The 23,252-nt window shown below is 31.5% G+C and overlaps 1 protein-coding gene across 2 annotated transcripts in view; it reads right to left on the reverse strand.

The window, feature by feature from the left end:
* Positions 1-23,252, reverse strand: part of LOC145276955 (uncharacterized) — a 285,323-nt gene that overhangs the window by 13,667 nt on the left and 248,404 nt on the right. For both annotated transcript variants that reach the window (XM_080128475.1, XM_080128476.1), the window contains 2 exons: positions 11,170-11,271; positions 3,142-3,338 (listed from right to left, as the gene is read on the reverse strand). In XM_080128475.1, coding sequence (XP_079984601.1) covers positions 3,142-3,338; positions 11,170-11,271 — 299 coding nt within the window. The remainder of the gene's footprint in view (positions 1-3,141; positions 3,339-11,169; positions 11,272-23,252) is intronic.

Raw genomic sequence — 23,252 nt, forward strand, 5'->3', positions numbered from 1 at the left:
CTACTAAAAAAATATTCACTTAAGTATTTTATTAATTTATTATTCATAATTTACAGTAGAACCCCTAGATACTGCACTAAAAATTAGTAGCAAAATACAGTAGAGTATATAATACACATGTATATAATCAAATAACATTATAAATAACACAGTAATCAGGGGACGGAAAAACATTGTATTCCACATCATAACCTGAATAAAATGTATCCTAGGACCAACATATCCCAGGGTTTTACTGTACTTAGATAATATTAATAATTGTAATATATATAACATGTCTATATATTTAATTTTATACAAAACTAATTACAAAATTTATTTATTCTATTTCCGATTATACCAATTGTTAATTTTATCTGAATTTTATGTCCATATATAATTCAGTTTCATTACTATTTTAATTAAATTTATTATTATATAAATTATAATTCTTTATTGTCATTTAGTTATTTTTCATTAATCTTAATTTTAATATAAATTTTCGTTTGTAATATTTTATCGTAATTTGTTTAAATACAAACAAAAGATCAATAATTCACTTTTAAATTTAAATGAGTTGTTTCCCTTTATCAAAACCTAGTTATATTAAACAACGATTTTTTTTATTATATTGATAAATAATATATTTATTTAGTTTTATTGTTATTTTATTATATTATTTATTAGACAAATTTATACTATAAATTGAATTATATTATTTAAATTAAATATTAACATTTAAAACATTTCAGTATAAATAAATACACTAATGAGTTTTGTTTGTCAATAATCAAAGTTAAATTATAATATTCAAATGAACGATTATCTGGTATATCTATTAGTTATCATTCCATAATTATAATTCATCTACTCTAATTTATTGAATTTAAATATATCCAAAATTTTTATTATTTTTAATTGTATTCTAATATACTGAAATTAGATCACATAATTTATTTGAAATTTTATCTGTAAATTCTAAAGTAATAATAAAATTATTTGACATCCTTTAAGTTATTCTTTTGTATTAATATCATTTAACTGATTTCTATTGACCAATATTTTACTTCAGTCTATTATGTATTCATTACATAAATTTGTATATTTCGTTCAATTTTTTTTATAATTTTACTTTATTTTAATTTATATCCATTAATAAAAGAAATCAATCTTTATTCTAATTTAATCTATTATATATTTATAATCTTATCAGCTTAATATTAAATTTTATTTACTTAATTACGATTTTATTTTTCTTTATTTTATTTATCTATTTTTTTTATTTTAATGATGTAAACAGTAATTTGAAGGAACATACATGTTCTTGGGATATTAAAAGTTTGCCCATTTTTCAATACTTCATTTATTGGTTCAAGAACTCTAATTCAACCTTAATTTTCATGCATTACCTAATTGTTATTACTTAAAAATCAACTAGGGCATTTTATAAAAAAAATCAACTAGGACATTTTATAAAAAAATCAACTAGGACATTTTATAAAAAAATCAACTAGGGCATTTTATAAAAAAAATCAACTAGGGCATTTTATAAAAAAAAATCAACTAGGGCATTTTATAAAAAATATCAACTAGGGCATTTTATAAAAAAAATCAACTAGGGCATTTTATAAAAAAAATCAACTAGGGCATTTTATAAAAAAAATAAACTAGGGCATTTTATAAAAAAATCAACTAGGGCATTTTATAAAAAAATCAACTAGGGCATTTTATAAAAAAAATCAACTAGGGCATTTTATAAAAAAATCAACTAGGGCATTTTATAAAAAAAATCAACTAGGGCATTTTATAAAAAAAATCAACTAGGGCATTTTATAAAAAAAATAAACTAGGGCATTTTATAAAAAAAATAAACTAGGGCATTTTATAAAAAAAATAAACTAGGGCATTTTATAAAAAAATCAACTAGGGCATTTTATAAAAAAATAATTCTGTAATCTGTAACCAAAAAAGAATCTTATGGAATTTAATTTGATAGAGTAGTATTAATTGTAATAGCTTTTCTTCATAGGACAAGATGTCAGCCCACTGGAAATGATCTAATGTGAGTTTCTCTAGTTCTTTCTGACTTTTACCTATTACACCATTTTGCATTTTTGCCTTTGAGAATTTCTGTTTTTTTCTGATGAGTTCAGGGAAGAAATATTCAATATTGACATACAAATGTTAGTTTTCTGTGAATGAAACTGATCTTCAAAATGTACTGAAGGTTTTATTTTGAAAAAGAAAAAAAAATTATTGGTATGATGAATAAAACCTTGGACTTTGGAAAATATATATATATATATATATATATATATATATATATATATATATATGACAAAAAGTCTATATTCCAAATTTTAAGATGTTGTCCATCTTGCCTTTTATTTCTTCCAGCATGTTAAGATTTTCAATTCTTGACAGTACCTGTTTTGTAGCACAGAGACAATCAATTATTATGTCAATTTTTTAATATTTTCCGCTCTGACTCATCAGAAGAATAAAAACTTATTAACTTTTAAAAGAAAAGAAAAGAAAAAAAAATTGGGCATGACTGTCACACCACATTGTCCTAAATGACTATGTGTTATTTTTATCGTTTTTAAACTTATGTCGACTTTTTGTTGATTTTTTTAAATGATAACAATTATTAGTGTCTCCAACCTTAGAGAACTGGAAAATATTTTTCCTTGGGCAAATGAACAAATATTATTTATCAATTATTTCTTTTACATACAAAACAGTAATCTACAAACACGTGTTTCGCTGTACTACAGCTCGTCAGTGTAGCTTGACTGTTCTAGGATTCAAACCTCAGACCATATGTGCTATGGTGAAGTGCGTTAACCGTTACACCACGAGGACCAAGATGATTTTACGTGTTATTTTTATCACTTTTAAACTTCTGCTGATTTTTTTTCTGGAGATATATATATATACACACACACATACACAGAGGAAGAAAAGTGAGAGAGATGAAATATGAATTCTTCTCATATGGATTGTTGTGATTTTTGTTTGTTTGTTTGGTTGTGATTTATTCCTTATTCTGTGGGTTCACATACTTATATTGTAAAACTGAGAAATCAAGTATCAAAAAAAAAAAGGTGAGAGTTGAGTAGAGGCCAAAAAGGACAAGAAATAAAAAAAAAAACTACTCACATAGCAAAGTCTTCGTTCATGTTCGCAACTTTATTATCTTGATTCTGTTTCAATGTGTTGTATTCCATTTCTTTCACCTGAATTTCGTTCAATAGTTGTTTACATGTCACTTTCAACTGAGATACCTTCACCTTTAGAGATTTCACTTCAGAACGGCTCATCTTGTAAATATGCTGGGCATTTTTCACTTTCAGTTGCTGGAAATTGATGTAAAGAAAAATAAAAAGAAAAAGAAAAAGAAAACAAAAAGTAAAGACAAAAATTCATTTTTTGAATTTCTGCAATTTTTGTCCTTATTTTCATCGATCATTTTTACATTAACACTTACCAGTTTCAATTTCTGAATAAAATGTCCAAAAGAAAAAGATACGGTTTGGTTGCTTTTTTTTTTTCAGGTTATTTAATGTCAAATTTAGTAATTTTGGCAAAAAAGGCTTCAAGTTCTTCATATCTTCAAATATTTATTCATGGTTTTTGATTTGGTTGTTTTGTTTCATGGCATATTAACCCGTTTCGGATTCAATCATTTTAGCAAAGGTTTTATGCTGTAAGTTCCTTAGATCTTCAAATATTTATTCATAGTTTTTAGTTTGGTTGTTTTGTAAAGGGAAAAAGGAAAGGAGGGAAAAGGTGGACTGTTGTTTTTGTTTTTACAGAACATAATTAAGATTTGCAAAAAGGGAATCGATGTCTCCGTTCAGTCTTAAAAGGCAAAGGATACCCCCAGTAGGGGCAGCTGCATATGTAATTGTGAGGCAAGGGTTGCGCAATCTCCAACCACACCTCTCCTGAATCAGTAGTTTGAATCCAGTGGCAAGAAGAAGTCCAGGACAACTGGAAACAATGCCAAGAAGCGGAGAGCCCATTTAATACTGACCAGGTTCATCGTTGCTTAACTTCGGTGATCATGGTATATATGAGATATTAAAGGGAATAGAAAAACAAAAAGCATCAATGTTAGGTGCATTTTATCTCAGGAAGCCAATATCTTCAGACAGCCTGATCTGGTAGCACCAGAGAAAAAAATTATGGAATAGGAAGGATCCATCCATGATTATAACTTAACACTGCATTGACAGTTCCTATCGCTGCATATGCATGTGAAAGAAGCACTATAGTGACAGAGCATGAGAGGAAGCGCAATGTATTTGAAATGAAATGCTACAAGAAATCATATCAAAAAGATTTCATCAAAGACAAATCAAGACAATAACCAGATGAGGTTGAGACTGACATACTTCTCCTAAAAGACTGGCCCAAGATCGTGATAAGTAGTAGAATATTGTTCTCGTGAAATAAATAAATTTAAATGAAATAAATAAAGGCGAGATAAACAATAGATTTTAGTATGAATAAGGTCCACTTTTAAGAAGCAAGGAACAAAGGAATTTAAAATGTAGGGTTAGAAAGGACGATACCGTGCGGAGTTGTGTTTTTAAATAAACAGATATTTATTTAAAATTTCAAACTTTCGGCTTAAAAGCCTTCATCAGTATATTTTTTTTAAAAAGCAATACAATATATATATATATATATATTTTTTTTTTCCTTTTTAATTACCAATATACCTTAACAATATTAGATTGCTACAATAAAACGGAAAAGTAGATATATATTAACTTTATTTCAAAATGCACAATTTATTTTAAATGTTAGGCGAGTTTACATAGAAATGGTGATTTGTTATCTTTGGTACAGCTACTGGTAATGGAAGTGATATTAATGTGGAATTTAAATAAAGAATATTACACCGATACAAATATGTAAATACAAAGAAAAAAAAAAAAAGACTGCAAATATCAAAATGTTAATATTTATGGCAAGTGTATTTACTTAAAATAATGGTGCTTTAAAACTTAGGAAATACTAATAAAACCAGATTCAGAAGCATACGATGCAAGATTGTTATGTCCCATTAGAAAAAAAAGGCCTTCTAACAATAAATGTACACATTGTCTGAAAGAAAATTATTGCTATTTGAAGTTAACTTATTGCCTTTTTCTTTGGTATATTGTTAGCACTGATGATGACCCATGTTGAAATAAAAATAAAAACACATATACAGTAAACCTCATCAGTACCGACCCAAAACAATTGTTTGTTTACATAGTCAATAAACAAACGTTTTTAAATGAACATAATGAGTTTCCATTCGCAATGAAGAAAAAAATGTAAAAATTAAAAGTACACACACACACACACATATATATATATATATATATATATATATATATATAGAATAAAGGACAAAAATTTATATTCCAAAATACATGATGTTGACAATATTTATACTTTATTTCTTTACATCAATTGATCCTTACAGTTCTTGACGGTGTCTGTTTTGTAGTGCAAAATCATTTTATATATATATATATATATATATATATATATATATATATATATATATATATATAAAATATGCATCAAGTGCACTTGAAAACCAAATTACAATGCAATATTACGAAAATAAACAAATATTTTACTTGTTTTAAATTTATAATTTAAATATATTTCGGAGTCAAACTTCATCCTCAGTATTTTGTACACCTTTTTTCTCCTCTTCTTTCTCGCCATGTTGTAAAGTTAGAGAAAGAAAAGTCAGTAAAGCACACCTGATGCATATATTATTTTATTCAAATTAAATCAATGCTTCTATAACGGAACTCATACCCCTGATGTTAATCTTGCATAGCCAATGCACCTTTCGGGCATTTCAAAATACAACAGGAGAGAGACAATGTGTGGATCTTTACTAACTGACTTCTCTTTCTCCAACTTTACAACATGGCAAGAAGAAAATAAAAGAAAAAAAAAAAAAAGATGTACAAAATACTGAGGATGGAGTTTGACTCTGAAAAATATTTAAACTATAAATTTCAAACAAGTAAAACATTTGTGTGTTTTCGTAATATTACATTGTGATTTAGCTTTTAAGTGCATTTGATGCGTATTTTATTTTATTCAAATTAAATCAACGCTTCTATAACGGAACTCATACCCCTGACATTTTATATATATATATATATATATATATAAAGGATGCGACAGAGGTAAAGCGTTCTCACTTGTTTTCTTTTCCTCATAAAGGAAATGTTTCTTTTCCTTAATGCTTCATTGTTAAAGTGTTTTTTATTTAATAAGTCTGAAGAAAGGCTGTTCTTGTGAAAATTTGCAAACGAGATATTGTTTGAATTTGTCGAAATGGTCTTGAAACAATTGTAACTAACAATGAAATACACTTTTTGTTGCTATCAACCCATTTCTTGAAGTCTTGGTTTTTGTTAAAACTATATATATATATACTAGCATGGGTGCTCGGGTCTTTGGAGGTGTATCCTGAGCAAAAAAAAAAAAAAAAAAAAAACGGTCAATTTTCTTTTAACTTTGACTCCTTAAAATTTATTGTTTTGGGCTCAAATCGAGTTATTAAGTTAGATCTATGTCCAAGGAACCTATATCTAAAATTTCAAGTGTTTACACCCAAAATTGTCGGAGGAGTTTGGTAGAGTTCTCAAAGGTCAAATCGTTGAACTTTGACCCCTTAATAGTCAAATTTCTGGCTGAAAACAGATCACAGATTTTCCCGAATCTCAGTACCCTATATGTCAAATTTCGAATCTGTAGACTTAAAATTGACAAAGTTATTGCAAAGGGAAATGTACATATATCTATAAAAGTGAACATGTCTGTGTGTCTGTGTACATTTTCCTATGCAATAACTGTCAATTTCCAGTCTACAGACTCGAAATTTGATATATAGGGTAGTGATATTTGGGAAAATCAACGGGATTGGTTTTCGGCCAGAAATGTGGCTGTTAAGGGGTCAAAGTTCAACGATTTGACCTTTGAGAACTCTACCAAACTCCTCCGACAATTTTGGGTGTAAACACTTGAAATTTTAGATATAGGTTCCTTGGACATGGATCTAACTTAATAACTCGATTTGAGCTCAAAACAATAAATGTTAAGGGGTCATAATAAGGGTCAAAGTTTAAAAAATTGACCTTTTTTTTTTTTTTTTTTTTTGCTCAGCATACACCTCTAAACACCCTAGCAACGCCGGGCTGAAATGCTAGTATATATGGGAGAGAGAGAGAGAGAGAGAGAGAGAGAGATAATGATTGTATTTCGGTGTTACATAGATGTTAATCCAATGAAACTCCAGTGTTTATAAAATAGTGCTCCATAACAGGTAAAACTGTATTATAATATAATTTAATAATTGCTAAATAAAGACCATATTTTTTTTTTTACTCATCATGTCTATAAAAAATAAGTGAAAAAGCCAACTGACCGGTTTCTTTCTTCGCTCAGCAAAGCTAAATCAAGGAATGATCATGATTTAAAAAAAAAAAAAATCCATTTCATATATATATTTTATCGTAATCATTCCTTGATTTAGTTCGATTGAGCATATTTCACTTTTTATTGTTTAAATTTATTATGATTAAAATAATTGGTCTTTATTTAGCTATTAAATTCTGTACCCCCCAAAATATTTTCATATAATTTTATTTATGCAAACATTATTGCCTACATGTGTGCATACATGTTTCAGATACAATCTTGTTTGAAATCTAGTTTCATTAAGCCTTTGTATAAACGATGGTACAAATAAAGAAATACTAATATATATATATACATAGACATGACAGAAAAGAATAGACACCCATACAAACAGTTTATTTCAATTAGCATATAATTTATAGAACAAAATAAAATATAAATGGTTGCAAATTTAATAACTAATACTTGGTTGATATTCCCTTTTGCTATTTTTAATGATAGGACTCTTCTAGGCATAGCATATAAGGACATATTTTCCTCTTAAAACATGAAGAAATTATGATTTCTTACATATATAATAATATGGTTATCCAAATATAGTAACTAATAAATATAAAATATAATAAAAAATATTTATTAATATAATTAAATATTATAATAAAATAATAATATAAAATATAATAAATATAATTATTAAGAAACAAATAAGTTAAAATAATAATAAAATATTATATAATACAAAAAAAAATATTACTTTACAATTAGAGTATAAAAATGTCTTTTTAAGCATTTCTGGAGATTTCTAAAAATAGAACAGAAAAAGTATTCTTTTTTGTTAGCTTCCAGAAGATTCTAAGCAAAAGTGGTATTTTTAGTTTGTTTCTGGAACCTTCTTCAACGACAACTATAAATAGTTGTCAAATGCTCCTGCTATTCAGTTATGATCAAGATCCGCTCTAAGAAGGGTCGCAATTGTGGCGACCTCTCAAAATTGTAACTCTGATCAGAGACGCAAGAGAAATGAAAAACCTCCCGGTCGTAAAAGAGAAATTTGAACAACAAGCCTAAGTAAACATTCCTCACCAAGAAAACGGACAATTCATGGTAAATATAACTTTTCTGAATCTTAGTTTGACCAAAGACATTATATCTTTAAATATTATTAAATATAAATATTATACACATAGCAAGACTCGAATCTCAAACTGAATTATTTCTCTTTAAACATTTGTATTTGTAAATAGTTTCTGTCTATATTTTCTTTTGTTTTCAATAAATTTCCTTTTTTCTCAACTCTTTTTCTTTTATTCTGTTTTTTTTATTTGAATATATATGATTACTGTGTTTTAACTCTAGACTTAACACAATAACGTATTTTCTTCATATTTTACGAGGAAAATATGTCCTCATATGATATTAGTTGATGAATATCATCTTGAGGAATTTCTTGCCTTGTCTGACGCAATAATGCTAAAAGTTCAGGCTTAGAAGATAGCTTCCTTTTCTTTTTGCAAAGGTTCTAGTTTAATATGCCCCCAAAGGTTTTGAATTAGGTTCATATCCAGGGACTGACTTGGCCATGAAAGTTTATTAATCCCATTTTGGCTCAACCAATGTGTCACCCTAGCAGAGTGACAAGGTCTAAACACTTGAAATTTTAGATATAGGTTCCTTGGGCATGGATCTAACTTAATAACTCGATTTGAACCCAAAACAATAAATGTTAAGGGGTTATAATCGGGGTAAAAGTTAAAAAAATTGACCGTTTTTTTTTTTTTTTTGCTCAGCATACACCTCCAAACATCCTAGCAATGCCGGGCTGAAATGCTAGTATATATATATATATATATATATATATATATATATGAGGGAGGGAGATAGAGAGAGAGATAATGATTGTATTTCGGTGTTACATAGATGTCAATCCAATTATGACTAAAAACATCACCCGGATATTAAAATGCTTTCATAAATAGGGCATTAACTTGGTTCATTTTACCACTTGAGAATATTGATAGAAGTCATTCACGTAAAATTGAAAAAAATTTAGCAGAATTTATGTTTCCTTTGCACTCCACCAGATCTGAGTGACCCTCACTCCAGATTGCACCCTATACTATGATGGAGAAACCCATATTTTTCAGAGTTGGCTGCATTCTTTTTAAGTCAAACTCTTGTTGCGGGAACCTCCATGCCCATACCCTTCCAATGTTGGGAAATAATGGAAATCATGACTCATCAGAGAAAATGACATTGGTACAAAAGGTCATAGGTCTGTTCACCGTCTCACAAGCCCAATCTTTTCTGCGTTTGATATTGACAGGATAAAGAAGAGGCTTCCTTCCTGCAACTCTACCGTAGTAGCCCAGCTTTAAAGATACCCAACATTTCAAGAAGTGACCAGCAATAATGCATATCAGCAGTGAACAGCCAATAAAATACACCATGTAACTAGGGTCTGTTCATGCTACATAGTTGCTCGAAGATGTTGACACCGTGAGTGCAATTTACATATACTAGCCATAAGGTTAGAGCTGCTGTGAGAAGGTGGGCTCTCTCTGCCGTGCTAGAAAACCTGAAAGTATCCTGTACCTCTACAAGGCCACCATTCGCATGGAGTATTGTTGTCACATTTGGACTGGTGCATCTGCTACTAGTCTCTCACTCCTAGACAAGGTTCAAAAGAGAGTTGCCAACCTGATAGGTCCTGAACTATCATCTAAGCTTCAACCTCTGTCCCATCGATGAAATGTTGCATCCCTCTGCCTGTTCTACAAGTATTTTAATGGTGGATGCTCTGACGAACTACAAGCCTTTGTACTCCCTTGATGTAAATACTGCCGACAAACCCGACAATCAGCAAAATCCCACCCCTACACAGTAGAGATCCCTAGATGTAAGAAGGCCTTCTGCTCTAATAGTTTCTTCCCCGGAACTGCTAGACTTTGGAATTTGCTTCTGGGTTCCTGTTTTCCTAACTGTACTGACACGCAGAAGTTCAAGAGTAATGTGAAAACACATCTTGCTGCTCAACTCCCTACATAGTATCCCTGTAATGTATGTCCCCGATAGTAGCCCCCTACATCAAAGTGGCACTGTGTTTTGTTTGGGGTGGAAATGGAATTAAAAAAAAACAAAGACTAAAAACATCACCCGGATATTAAAATGCTTTTAAAAAGTTAAATTATTAATTAATCAAATGTAGTTATTGTCTGTTCATCTCAATGTTAAAAAGAATCGGGATCAGAAATGTAAATCGTAGCAGTTGAGAAGTCCGGATGCGTGAGATTCACTAATACCTGGCCTGAGAAACGCGGACATTACAGAGTTGTCGATGCCTTGTCTGATTAACTGATATTGTGTCTTAGAAATCCAGATATGGTAAATTTGCTGAGACCATGGCCAAAAATCAGAGATGTAACAGATTCATTGAGACCGTAGCTGTGAAGTTCACATATATAAAAAGAACAATTTCCTCTGCTGCCATTGAGAAAACCTGATATACAAATATGCATGACACAAAGCTTCTTTCAAATTGGTAATCTTTTGCTAAGATTATGATGTAAATAAAAAAATCAGTCAATTTTTTTTTAATTCATATTTACAGCTTATATCAATTAATTCCATAGTGACAGACAAAGTATGTGCAAGATGGACAAAAGTATATTGAAGCAAAAAAACAAAAAACAAAAAAACAGAAAAGACTTTAAAATCTTGCTAGAAAATGTAAGATATACAAACCATCTGTTCATCAAGGTTACACAGCTGTTCAGGCATGTTGGGTCCCAAGATATCGATCACTTTGCCCAATTTCTCTTGTCTAAGTTGATTGCATTTGGCAGACTGAGAAGAAATAAAATGCACACAAAAAAAAATGTCAAATTTGAAAGAAAGTTCATGAAGTTTAAACTATAGAAAACAACATTTTACCTTTACTTACAAAGATACAGAATGGAAGATGTTTTATCATGGCACATAAAATCTATGTAAAAACTAGTGAAATTTGGTTGTTATATCTATTATGGTACTAAAATTGAGTTAACCAACTGTTTCCTTAATGTGTTCTATATATATATATATATATATATATATATATATATATATATATATATATATATAAGGCAATGAAGTTTCATTTAACTACAATTGCTAAATGATTTTTGTTTTAATTAAATTATTTTTATTATAAATTAATTTATATCAATTTGAAATAGGTTAAATTAAAAAAAACAAACAAACAAAAAACATTTTTAATGACCGTTTTGGTAAAAAAAAAATTTTTAATTTAAAAAATTCACTAATATCAGCCCACTATGAATTCGGAATAGGGGCGTGAACAATAAAAAGTTTTAAACAGTTACGATTTAAAAAAAAATAAAAAAATAAATTGTGATTTACCTAAGTAATATTCACGCATTTAATCGGATCTTTAAATAAACCGAAAATAAAAAAATATCTCCCCTAATTATTTGTTTTGAGCCAAGTAAATAATACAAAGTATAAAACAAAATAATATTTTGAAAAAATCTTTTAATCTTGTTTAAATGCAAAAACTTTTCGAAATAAGCATTTTCAAAAATATGTTAAGAAACAGAAAAGAAAAAAAAACCTTTGCCATAAACTGTGTCCATCGCTTTATTGCAGATTACAAAATAATTAATATTTCAGTAAATATAAGTTATAAAAAGCTGAAAATTACACCATCCAAGGACTGTATTAAGGTGAGATAAATCCTAAAATTTCATCAAAATTCATGTCATATTTAAAAAAAAAAAAAAGTTATTCATGTCATATTTAAAAAAAAAAAAAGTTATCTTATTTTTTTAATATTCAATGAATTTTCACCGTCCATCACTTTATTGCAGGTCTCATAAAATGCCAAAAAAAGGACGTTTAACAGCTACCGAGAAGCAGAGGATTATTGCAGGACTAGCAGAAGGACTCTCTATCATAAATTTAGCCACAGAACTAAAAAGGGATCCCCGAACTTTAGCTACATTCATCAAGAACCCCAACATCAAGTCCAGGAAAGATAAGGGCACAAGGAGGAACCTTTCTGATCGGGATCTTCGAAAAATTCGTAGAGAGATTGTGCGCAACCCAAACAGCACCAGTGCAACAATTTTTGCGAGGGCTGGAGTCATACCAAGGTCCAGACAAGCCCGATGCAATGTACTGAATGAAATGGCAAGGAACATCAATCCTATTCCAAGGCCTCCATTGAGCCAAACCCACAAAGAAAAACGATTGGCTTGGGCACAAAATATATGAAAATGGATTGCCAAAATGTTCTGTTTACAGATGAGGCTCGTGCTACCCTTGATGGACCGGACGGATGGGCCAAAGTTTGGAATCCAAATGGAACTCCAACGCCTTATAGATTTCGTCGCCAACAGGGAGGTGGAGGCATAATGTTTTGGGCGGGAATTATTGGGGATAAGCTATGTGGACCATTCCGAGTGCCAGAAGGTGTCAAGCTCACCAGCAATGCCTACACTGCCTTTCTAAATGAGAATTTGTTACCATGGCTAGATGATCTTCCCTTGTCACGTCGTTTTAAGATTATTTTTATGCATGACAATGCCCCATCTCATGCTGCTAGGGCAACTACATCCTTCCTTGGATCTCAGGGCTTTGTTGGAGAAACCCTCATGTCCTGGCCACCGTGTTCTCCGGACCTTAACCCCATCGAACACCTATGGTCAATATTGAAACGAGGAGTTTATGAGGGAGGAGAGCAGTTTTCTTCGAAGGATGCCCTTTGGAACAAAATACTCGACGTTGCCAGAGCCATTACTCCATCTCAGATCAAACAATTGACCTTCTCGGTGGACAAAAGGTTGTTTAATGTAATTTCAAAACATGGGGGATATGTGGACAAATAATTCGTTTGTTTGACACTTAGCCCTCGGGATGTGCCTTTGTTTTTGTTAATTTTCCCCAGAAAATGTGTTCAATATAAATTTATGATGCTTTGGTATTGTTTTATTGAGCTAAAACATTATCTTAGAAGACTTGCAATAAAGCGATGGACGGTGAAAATTCATTGAATATTAAAAAAATAACATAACTTTTTAACATGAATTTTGATGAAATTTTAGGATTTATCTCACCTTAATACAGTCCTTGGATGGTGTAATTTTCAGCTTTTTATAACTTATATTTACTGAAATATTGATTATTTTGTAATCTGCAATAAAGCGATGGACACAGTTTAAGATGGGCACGAATGCAAATGCAAAAAACTAATATTTCTTAGTCAACGTTCTAACCCATTGGGCCATGCTGACAGTCATAACATGATGTTGCAAATTTATGTAGTCAATGTATCCGAGAGGTTAAGATGGTTCACACATGTACAGATGCTAAAATCGTTTAGACAGAGATGATTTCACGTTACTACCCGCCCTCATAAGATTCTGTGGTTATTAAGATAGAAGGAATATTTTGTTCTAAATTTCATGTATTATACACCCAGAGTCCTTGCTCTTTAAGACAGTACCAGAATCCTTCTTATCCATTTTTTAAGTTTTAGTGAAGCATGCAAACACACATACATTCACACTAAGACATTTGCCCATATATATATATATATATATATATATATATATATATATATATATCAGCCCTTTTAAGAAACTCGTTTCTTATCATTGAGCACTTTACAGCTGAAATAAAGTCAATCACTTTAGTTTGTATGCGCAGATCATCATATAATGATTAGATCACTCTGACAGACGTTAAAAACATTTAAAAATAAATGTTTAAATTTCAACGATATTTCTCGCGGTTAACGGTGGCTGAATGGATTTGGTCCTTGCTAATGAAGTCAGAGATAGTTTTGTTGCTGGGTTTGAATCTATCTATCAACCGGCATTAATTGTGACACCCTACACTGATGATTCCCAGAAGGATGAAACACTAGTATCTGTAGGTATTTAATAACTATTATAGTAAATAGATATATACTTGCCAAGTTGTAAAATATGCTTAAATATGTTTTAATTCATGCAGATGTTATATTTATTATTACAGAGCCAATTCTCTATTGAATATTATAATTTACCTAATATATAGTTTTGTGGTTTTTGATTTTTAACCAGGCATACTTACACACGCAGACAACGTCCTTTTATATAATCGACTGGTCCGATCATAAGATAAGCTTTAATATATTTTAATTCACATAGATTTCGTATTTATTATTACAGAGCCAATTCTCTAGTGAATATTATATTTCACCTAACATATATAGTGCTGCTTTCATAAGTTAAAAAAAAAAAATGACTTGAGTGTAATCAACTAGAATTAAACCAAAACATTTAGCATTGCAGATGCATCTTCTACTGATGAAGCTATAGAGAGATAGGTAAGACAGATTTTGACTCAAAGAAATTAATTAAATTCGGGCATGCGCAGAAAGAAGTAAAAATATGCCTAAAAGTCGAAATTAACATTTTGCATTTTAACTTGCCAATATGTTTGTATGCATAAATAGAATTAAGCGTAATAGTTAAATGAAGTCAAGCATCTAATAAGAAACTATAAAAACTGAGTAATTAATGAACATACGTTTTTCAAAGGAATATGCAAATTAGTATTAATTTACATATTAAGTTTGTTTTTATAAATTTATGATCGAAAAAGTAGGCTTTTAATACCAATGTCAGAGCGAGACATAAAAATCAACTTTATTATGTGTGTGTGTGTGAAAATATATATATTCAATTATATTTTATCTTTTATTTATATCCAGTCTAAACTAGCAGCTCGAGTTCTGTGAAAGCGATGTGCGAATATTTATTTAATAGACATTTGATGAGAAGTTTATGAACACCTATCCATAGTCCAATGGTTAGAACTGCCGACTATCATGGTTGTAGGTTCAATCCATGGCTAAGGAAAGGTGCTAGTCTAGCTGCACTGATGAGTTGTGATACAATGAAATAGTACTGTATGTGGATGACTGACTATATACATATATATATATATATATATATATAGTCATCTGCAGACAGTATGTTTTGCTGTTTACAACTCTATCAGTGCAGTTAGACAAGCAAGTGCTTCAAGCTGAAATTGAAACTCAACTGTCAAGCTAACAGTCTCCTCCTCCACCCTCGCACTATCATTCAGCATTTACCAATGTAAACAAAATCTAGATGTCAACAAATGCAAACATCTTTCCAGCGAGTCCGAGAGCTTGAATCAGATTTTACCTAATAAGCAACGCCTTTCACGTAGTGATCCTGCTGGCAATTTCCTTACGTGAACTCTACCATAAAGGGAGTAAAACTCATCCACAGGCAGTGTTGTTTCGCTGTTTACAGTTCATCAGATGGCAATTAAGCTATAAAGAGGGTTTTGTGTTTCATGTGAAAGCCTCTGTGTAGCATAATTGCTATGTATTCATAGAACTATTTTGCTTAAACTAAGTATATATTCACTTTCTTTGACTTTAAACATGGCTACTTTTATCAAGGGATGTGAGAATATAGAAAACTTTTTTAGGAAATTGAATATTAAAAAAGGGTACTCCTGCATTTACCGACCCGCAGTTTTCCAAAGTTTTTTGTGTGTGCTTGGCTGCTGATTGGAATAACCAGAAGTGGACAATCATGAAACGTTAAACTGCTATTAGAAAATTATAATGATAAACAGGAAAAACATAATACAATAAATAAAATTACAAACATGTATCTAACCCAACCCTAACACTGGACCCTAACCCGTACAATTAAAATTAATGTTTAATTCTTCCAATTTATAAAAAAACTAGCCTTCATAGATTCGTATTAGCTAAAAACAGACAGCACGTTTGTTAAAAATTGACGAACGCTTGGCCAATCTTTTCTGGTTATTTCTATCATTTGCCGAGCAAGCCCGAACCAACGTCATGGAAATCACTGGTTGGTAAATGCAGAAGTATCAAAGAAGGCTTGGAACAATCGTGTTAAAAGAAATAAATATAAATATAAAAGTAAATAATGAAATAATTTTTTTAATTTAATTTTTATTCCCCCCCCCACACGTTTTACCAAAATGATCATGGAATAGATATCCTTTTAAATCCAAATTAAAAACGTTTCCAAGGGAGATAACACCAACTAAAATATAATCACAATTATCTCCCTTGAAGAACGATTAAAAAAAAAAAAATTTTTTTTAAATAGGCTTCATCTAAATTATGATAAAGCAACTTCCACTTCTTTAATGCTACGTTTTAAAACCGAAGTTAGAATTAAACTTGATTTTAGTATTTGCTCGATCTTCTACGATCAAAATGTGCGGTTTCTAGTGTTCTAGAAGGCTACTTTTTACTTTTTTTTGGATTTCAGCAAGTTCGTTTTATGAATTTTGGTTTTAGTAGTCTATTCCTCCGGTGTTATGTTAATCTCGTTACTTAACAAAACAGTAACAACAAAAAAAGTTTTTTTTTTTTTTTTTTTTTTTTGTACATTTGTAGATTAACACTTTCTGTTAAAAAGAGAGAAAGATTCTACTTTTTTAGCCGCTCACATGCGAACATTAAAAAAAATAAAAATAAAAAAACGTTGAAGAAAGAAGATAAACAATATTTTAGAATTTAGACTTGGGGATCAGTTTTGCATATAGATTTACCTTAACCAAGCCACTTTAGCGTTTTAGTGCAGTTACAGTTTTACTACTGATCCTAAGTCTGCCAGTTAGGATTATGTTATGGCTACGATTAGGTTAAAAGACCATAAAAGTTTGAAAACAATTTATTGTGGAATAAAAAGACCCTGTTTACAATGTGCAAATACAAATTAAAAAAATAATATCGAATATTAAAGATAAAATATTTGGTATAAATGGGTGCTCTGAAAAAAAAAAAAAAAAAAAAAAAAGTACTTGTAAAAGCAAGCACAGAGTTGCAACATTGTAATGAGGTGTTAGGGCTGGAGTTTGCAGACAGTGCAGGAGCTGTCATGAAACTGCAGAGCCAAAAGATGGTGATGAAAACAACAATACACCAAAAAGAGCCAAACTTGAAAATTCCAGATTGTATTAGGCACTTTTGAGAAAAATATTAGGTTTAAGTTCATTTTTAATTAGTCATGACAAAAGTATAATACTTGTTACAGTTTTTCAAGGCAATGTAGAGATCCCCCGATGCTGGAGACTCTTCTACTCTAATAGTGTCTTCTCTTGAACTCTCCCTATTTCCTGCTTCCATGCCTGTACTAACATACAGAAGTTTAAACATAATGTGAACAGACATGTTGCTGCTCAACTCCCCACCTAGAGTGCCCCTATAGACATCGTCCCTTACTCACAGCAGTCCCTTACATCTCAGTGGCAATGGGTCTTATTTTTGGTGAATATGAGCAAAAAAAAAAAAAACTTTTAATAAAATACAAAAACATGCTCAAATGTTCAATTGGTTCAATATTTGTCACCTATAACATGAAATAATTATGAAAATGTTTTTTAAATTTCCAAATATTTATGAAACTCTTGTGACATAACCCCATCCACACCCAACCGCCCCATCCGCATCTCTCACAGCCTCCCCTTCTCAATTTTCTCTATTAAAAAAATCTTATGAAACTCTGTTGTAATGTTATCATAGACCCTCTCTCCATTACTTACATCATTCCATTTCTCTCACTATTCTCCCTTTATTTAAATTAACCCTTTTGCTCAATATCTGAACATTTATCGGCAGACGAAGTGCACACGAGATAAGCAAACAGGATAACATCTTCATCGTTATATAGATTTCTTTTATAGTTGAGAAGACAAGTTGGAGTTTCTGATTTTTTTTTTTTTAGATGAGGATTGATAATTTGTCTTATTTAGATTCCTTGCACTACTGTTCTCATTTGTAGTGCCATTTTCACAGCATTTCAGACAATTTAACTTCTGACCTTAAGATGTATCTTGTTGAACTCGGGGAATCTTAGACTTGTGAATTTACTAAATACTTTATACGTTATGCCACAGGTTCTTGAGCAAGGACTCGTAGCATAATGGACAAAGTACAAAGTAAAATTCAGCGATACTTTTCTAAAGGTTGAAGGTTCAATCCTCAGTGCGAGTGAAACGAAAAATAGAACTGTGAATTACTTAAGACTTCTTCTCAGTAATGGTTGACGGAACGAGAGCATGCTACTCCTGTGGACTAAGTAAAGGGTTCTGTTCGAAATGACGTGCAGATTCCTGAGTTTGACAAAAAGATTCTTAAGTTCAACAAGATTCACCTGAAAAAAGTCAGAGGTTACACCAAAAAAAACATTTTGAAAACAACACTCAACTTAAGAACATTAGTTCAAATAATGTAAATAATACAAAAAAGTTTTAAGTTTTTTTTTTTTTTTACAACTGTAACAAGTAATCTCTACGCATTACCTAACGAAAAGTCTACATTCGACAGTGCTCAATAGATGAGTAGAGCTAAGTGATAGTAGCCTGAGAATATATTTATGATGTATATCTGTATAACTTCTTATGTAATTATGCTGATGCAATAAAAAAAGATGTCTTTCTTTAATACTATTGGATAACCACTAACCAAGGCCAAAAACCACTCAAGGATAAGGGTTGATGAGATCATCATTTGGATAATGAACAATACTATGAGAGGATTGGAAACGATGGGGGAGATGAGCAGAATTTAATTAAGAGGATGGCTCAAAGATTATTTGACATGAGACTTGAGAACAGAAAGATTCCCCGAGTTCAATAAGATACAATAAGGTTAAATCAACCAAAATGTTGTACGAGTAACACTCAAGATGAGAACAGTAGTCCGAATAATTGAAATAATACAAATTATCGATCTTTGTCTAAAAAATTAAGAAACATAACACTAAAAAGATGTGAAAAGAGAGAATCCAGTTATTTGTTATACACCCTGAAAGATTTTGGGAAACTCCTTAATCTAACATCATTTCCTATTAATAAGGAATTATAGGCTCAAAAATCAGATTTCTATTAAATTGAAGAGTCTCATTGGTTATAAATTATATAATCCTGTTTGTATCCAAGTCATTTTGGGAATGGCGAGAAATGATATGAAAATGATATATGATGAAGTTTAGTTCTAATAACCTCAGAGGAAGATTAAATTTGAATAGTATAGGCAGATATGCGCAGAACAGGAGACTCTGATGGTATGACCACATAAAAAAAATATATGACAGCACTTGGATTAGTAGATGTTAAACAGTTAAGGCAACAGGTTCAATTCATACGGGAAGGCCTAGGAAAATATGGGAGGAAATGATAATAAATCTGAGAGAAAGAAGGACAAAAAATAGTTTGGTTTGGAATTTAATTTCTAAAAGGTGCTCAATATATTGCCAGCATATAAAATAGATGTTAAAAAAAAAATTACTTCCTCCTCCTCATTATTATTATTATTGTTATTTAATAAGAGTTCTCACGCAGGCCAAAACCGGTGGTGTTACTTAGAATCTGGGCGACAAGTTTCTCCAAATTTCTAGTACTTTTCACCTTTTCGATAACCTTTGCAAATGTGTTATCACAACAGCCGTTTACCACTGATTTCTTACTGCTGTTATCATTTTTTTTTGTTTTATTCATTAATTCTCATACAGATCATTATCAATGACTGCTCATTGTCTAGATCAAGCGGTGTTCCTTGGAGTCTGAGTCTTCCCAGATTTCCAGCATTCTCCATCTTTTTCTAACCATTACAAATCATTTTGTGCTACCAAAAGAGCCGTTTACCATTGAATTCTAGCTGACAACAACTATTGGCCTTCTCTGAAATTTCAATGGAAATAAATCTTTGTAGAGTTCATGTAAGTCTTTGCACCTTTTTAGTGGAGGTCTGGTTGGTACTCTTTCTCCTCAATCTTTTCATCCTCTCACAATCACCCCGTGTGGTATCAGCCGAGTCTAATGCTACCACATGTGTGTGTATGCATGTGCGATTATTGTTATTACCAGTATTAGCCAATATGAATATAAAGTTTCTTATCTATACTCTGAAAACATCATCAGCAATCTCCTCCTCCCAACTGACAGCTTTGCTTGGGGGAGGGGGGTAAATACCTCCTCTCCCCATTCTGTTTGCCTCTTACTGCTCAGAATGATAATTATAGGCTTTGAATGGCATTTATCTGTGTATATTTCCTACTTAAAAGCTGATGAAAGTGTGCCTAATCATGCAGAAACAGTGCAACTGCGGAAAATAAAACCATCATATTTAACAGAAGCAACAAAGAGTGACAGACAGAAAAACAAAGAAATGAATAACAAAAGAAAAGGAAAAAAAAAAAAAAACGAAATATGATTGATAATTTACAAAACTAATCTGACAAGTAGTTCTAGCAGGCAAAAAGAGAAACGAGATAAGATAAACAGCTTCAGCAGCGGTGGCAAGGGAAGATGAAGAAAGGGAGATAACTCCTTAGCTGTGCACACCTGGTTTATTAATAGTACAAAGATGAAAAAAAAAAAAAAGAATAAAACTAACAATAGGAGAGGGGGTAACAAAACCAAAAACACTGTACAACTAGGAAATGTAAAATACATTTTTTTATTTTTTTTTTTATTTGTTTCTGCTTAATGTTTGAACAAGCTAAACTGGAACCTGAAATTCCAATAACATGTCTAGAATAATGGTCGCTGTTGTTTTTGTTGTTGAGCATCATTCATGGTTTTGTTGGCATTCATTTCCTCGATATCTTTCCATTAAGAATTCTTTCTAAAAGGATATTAGGCACTTACAAGAGGGATCACATGAAGGTTGCCAACATCTCTAAGTGAAAGTGTTTCTGTGGAACAAACTGGATTCGAACTTTGCACACCCAAGTTTTCAATCTGTGCTGTTAACCACTGAGCCAGTCATTCATTGTCGTTAGTTGTGGTGGTTTATTTATTATTTTGTAGGAGTCTAACATAAACAAATTCCTGATAAACCGCCCCCTCAAGTAATCCAATTTATCAAATCTCCATTACGAACGATTACTAAGATATTATCCCATTGATTACTGTACACGCAATAACCCTTATCCTTGAGTGGCCTCCGGGCCTTGATAAGTGATGACTCCCATATACAGAAAAAAAAAAAAAAGAGGAAATTTTCTTTTTCAATTCAATTCAATAAATTTATCAAAAAATAAACCAAGTCTATTTCAGCTGTCACATAGGGAATAGGTAGAAATTTACACAAAACACCTGGTACCGAATTTCGCCTTCAATTGCTGCATCTTTGACACCATATGTTACATCTCATGGAAGTTTCTTCTGAGGTCAAGAGATCCTCATTGAGAAAGCATCGCTCTTCTGGTTCAATCAAAATCAGCAGTTAAACAGATTCTGGGAACGCCTGTGCAGACCTTTTTCTGATGTAGGAATGAATAAAAAAAATTGTAAATAGACATTGATGAGACTGTAGGCCCAAATTAGATCAATATGAATAATCGTTGACAATGATGAGCATGTATTTATTGATATCAAAATAATTTACAGATCACCTAAATAAACTAGAATTTTTTTTGTTTTCAAAATGGATGATGCCGAGCATCTCCTTTCAAATCCAATTTGTATTTTTGATTCACCATTAAAATGTGGACTTAACATATTTGATTGAATTATATGCAAAAAAAACTACATTCAGCATTGAAGAACACTTGTTGCTTGATTACTGAATGCATGTAGCCTACCAATCTGAACAAACTACATCTTCTCACTGGTATTGCTCCTGTGAATGTGAGACGTGAAGTTGCAAGCCAAGTCAAGATCACACAGACTACTAGTGATGAACACCATCTCCTTCATGGAGGTGAACCAATGGCCCAACAACTGGATTAGAGTGAAACTTTGTAGCTTTTGTGATCTCTACTTGGCTGGCAACTATTCATCTCGTACCTCACGAAGAGACCAGATTACATCTGTGCACCAGACGATAAGACAATGCCCTCCTCTCCCCACTACTGATATGGGAACTTCTCCTTTTGAGGTCCTCCTTCCTGACTCAGAACCACCCACCAGTGGAAAACACTCAACTGCTTAAGAACAGCAATAAAGCAATCAAAAGTTACTACAAAACTAAACTATCTGCGAATGTAGAGAAGATTGTCTTGTCATCTACTACTCAACCCGTGTAGCCTTTTTTTTTTTTTTTTTAACATAGGCATAACCACTTATCAAGGCCAAGAGGCCACTCGAGGATAAGGGTTAAGAGTGTTCAGTAGTCAATTGGACAATATAGTAATCGTTAGTAATGGAAATTCGGTAAATTTGTTAATTTAAGTGGAACGGCTCATCAAGAACTTGTTTACATTGGACTTGAAGACAACAATATTGTAGTCAGCTGGAAAGCAGGAAAACGGAAGACAATTCCACAGGCGTGCAGTTCTAAGAAAGAAGCTTTGTTCGTGGAATCTACATTTAGGTTTAGGCACAGATGAAGAGTGGAGGGAATTATTGTTAGTGTTTTCAGCTAGACGAGTGTTTCTTGTGAAAGTTTGGCGAGGGGGGGGGACCATAGATTGAAGCTCAGTCGAACGCTTTCCATGAAAATAATGATAAAGCAGAGACAAACTCGCAACATCTCTTCTGCGAGATAGAGGTTGCAGCGAAGTGAAAAGGACATCTCCTACGAGGCTACAAAGTCTATTTTGAACTCTATCAAGGCAGGACAAGTCCTTTCTAGCAGCTCCTACCCAGATGTGGCAACAGTACTCCATCCTTGGACGTACCTGGCTCTTATATAGATAGAGAATTGCATCAGCAGTGAGATATCTACTGGATCGATAGAAGGATCCCACCATTTTTCCAGCGGTCTTGGCAACAGATTTGATGTATGTGTTCGATTTAAGATCAGG

This window comes from Euprymna scolopes, chromosome 5, assembly GCF_053919585.1.
Source record: "Euprymna scolopes isolate OS-2025 chromosome 5, ASM5391958v1, whole genome shotgun sequence".
NCBI classification, from domain to species: Eukaryota; Metazoa; Mollusca; class Cephalopoda; order Sepiida; family Sepiolidae; genus Euprymna; species Euprymna scolopes.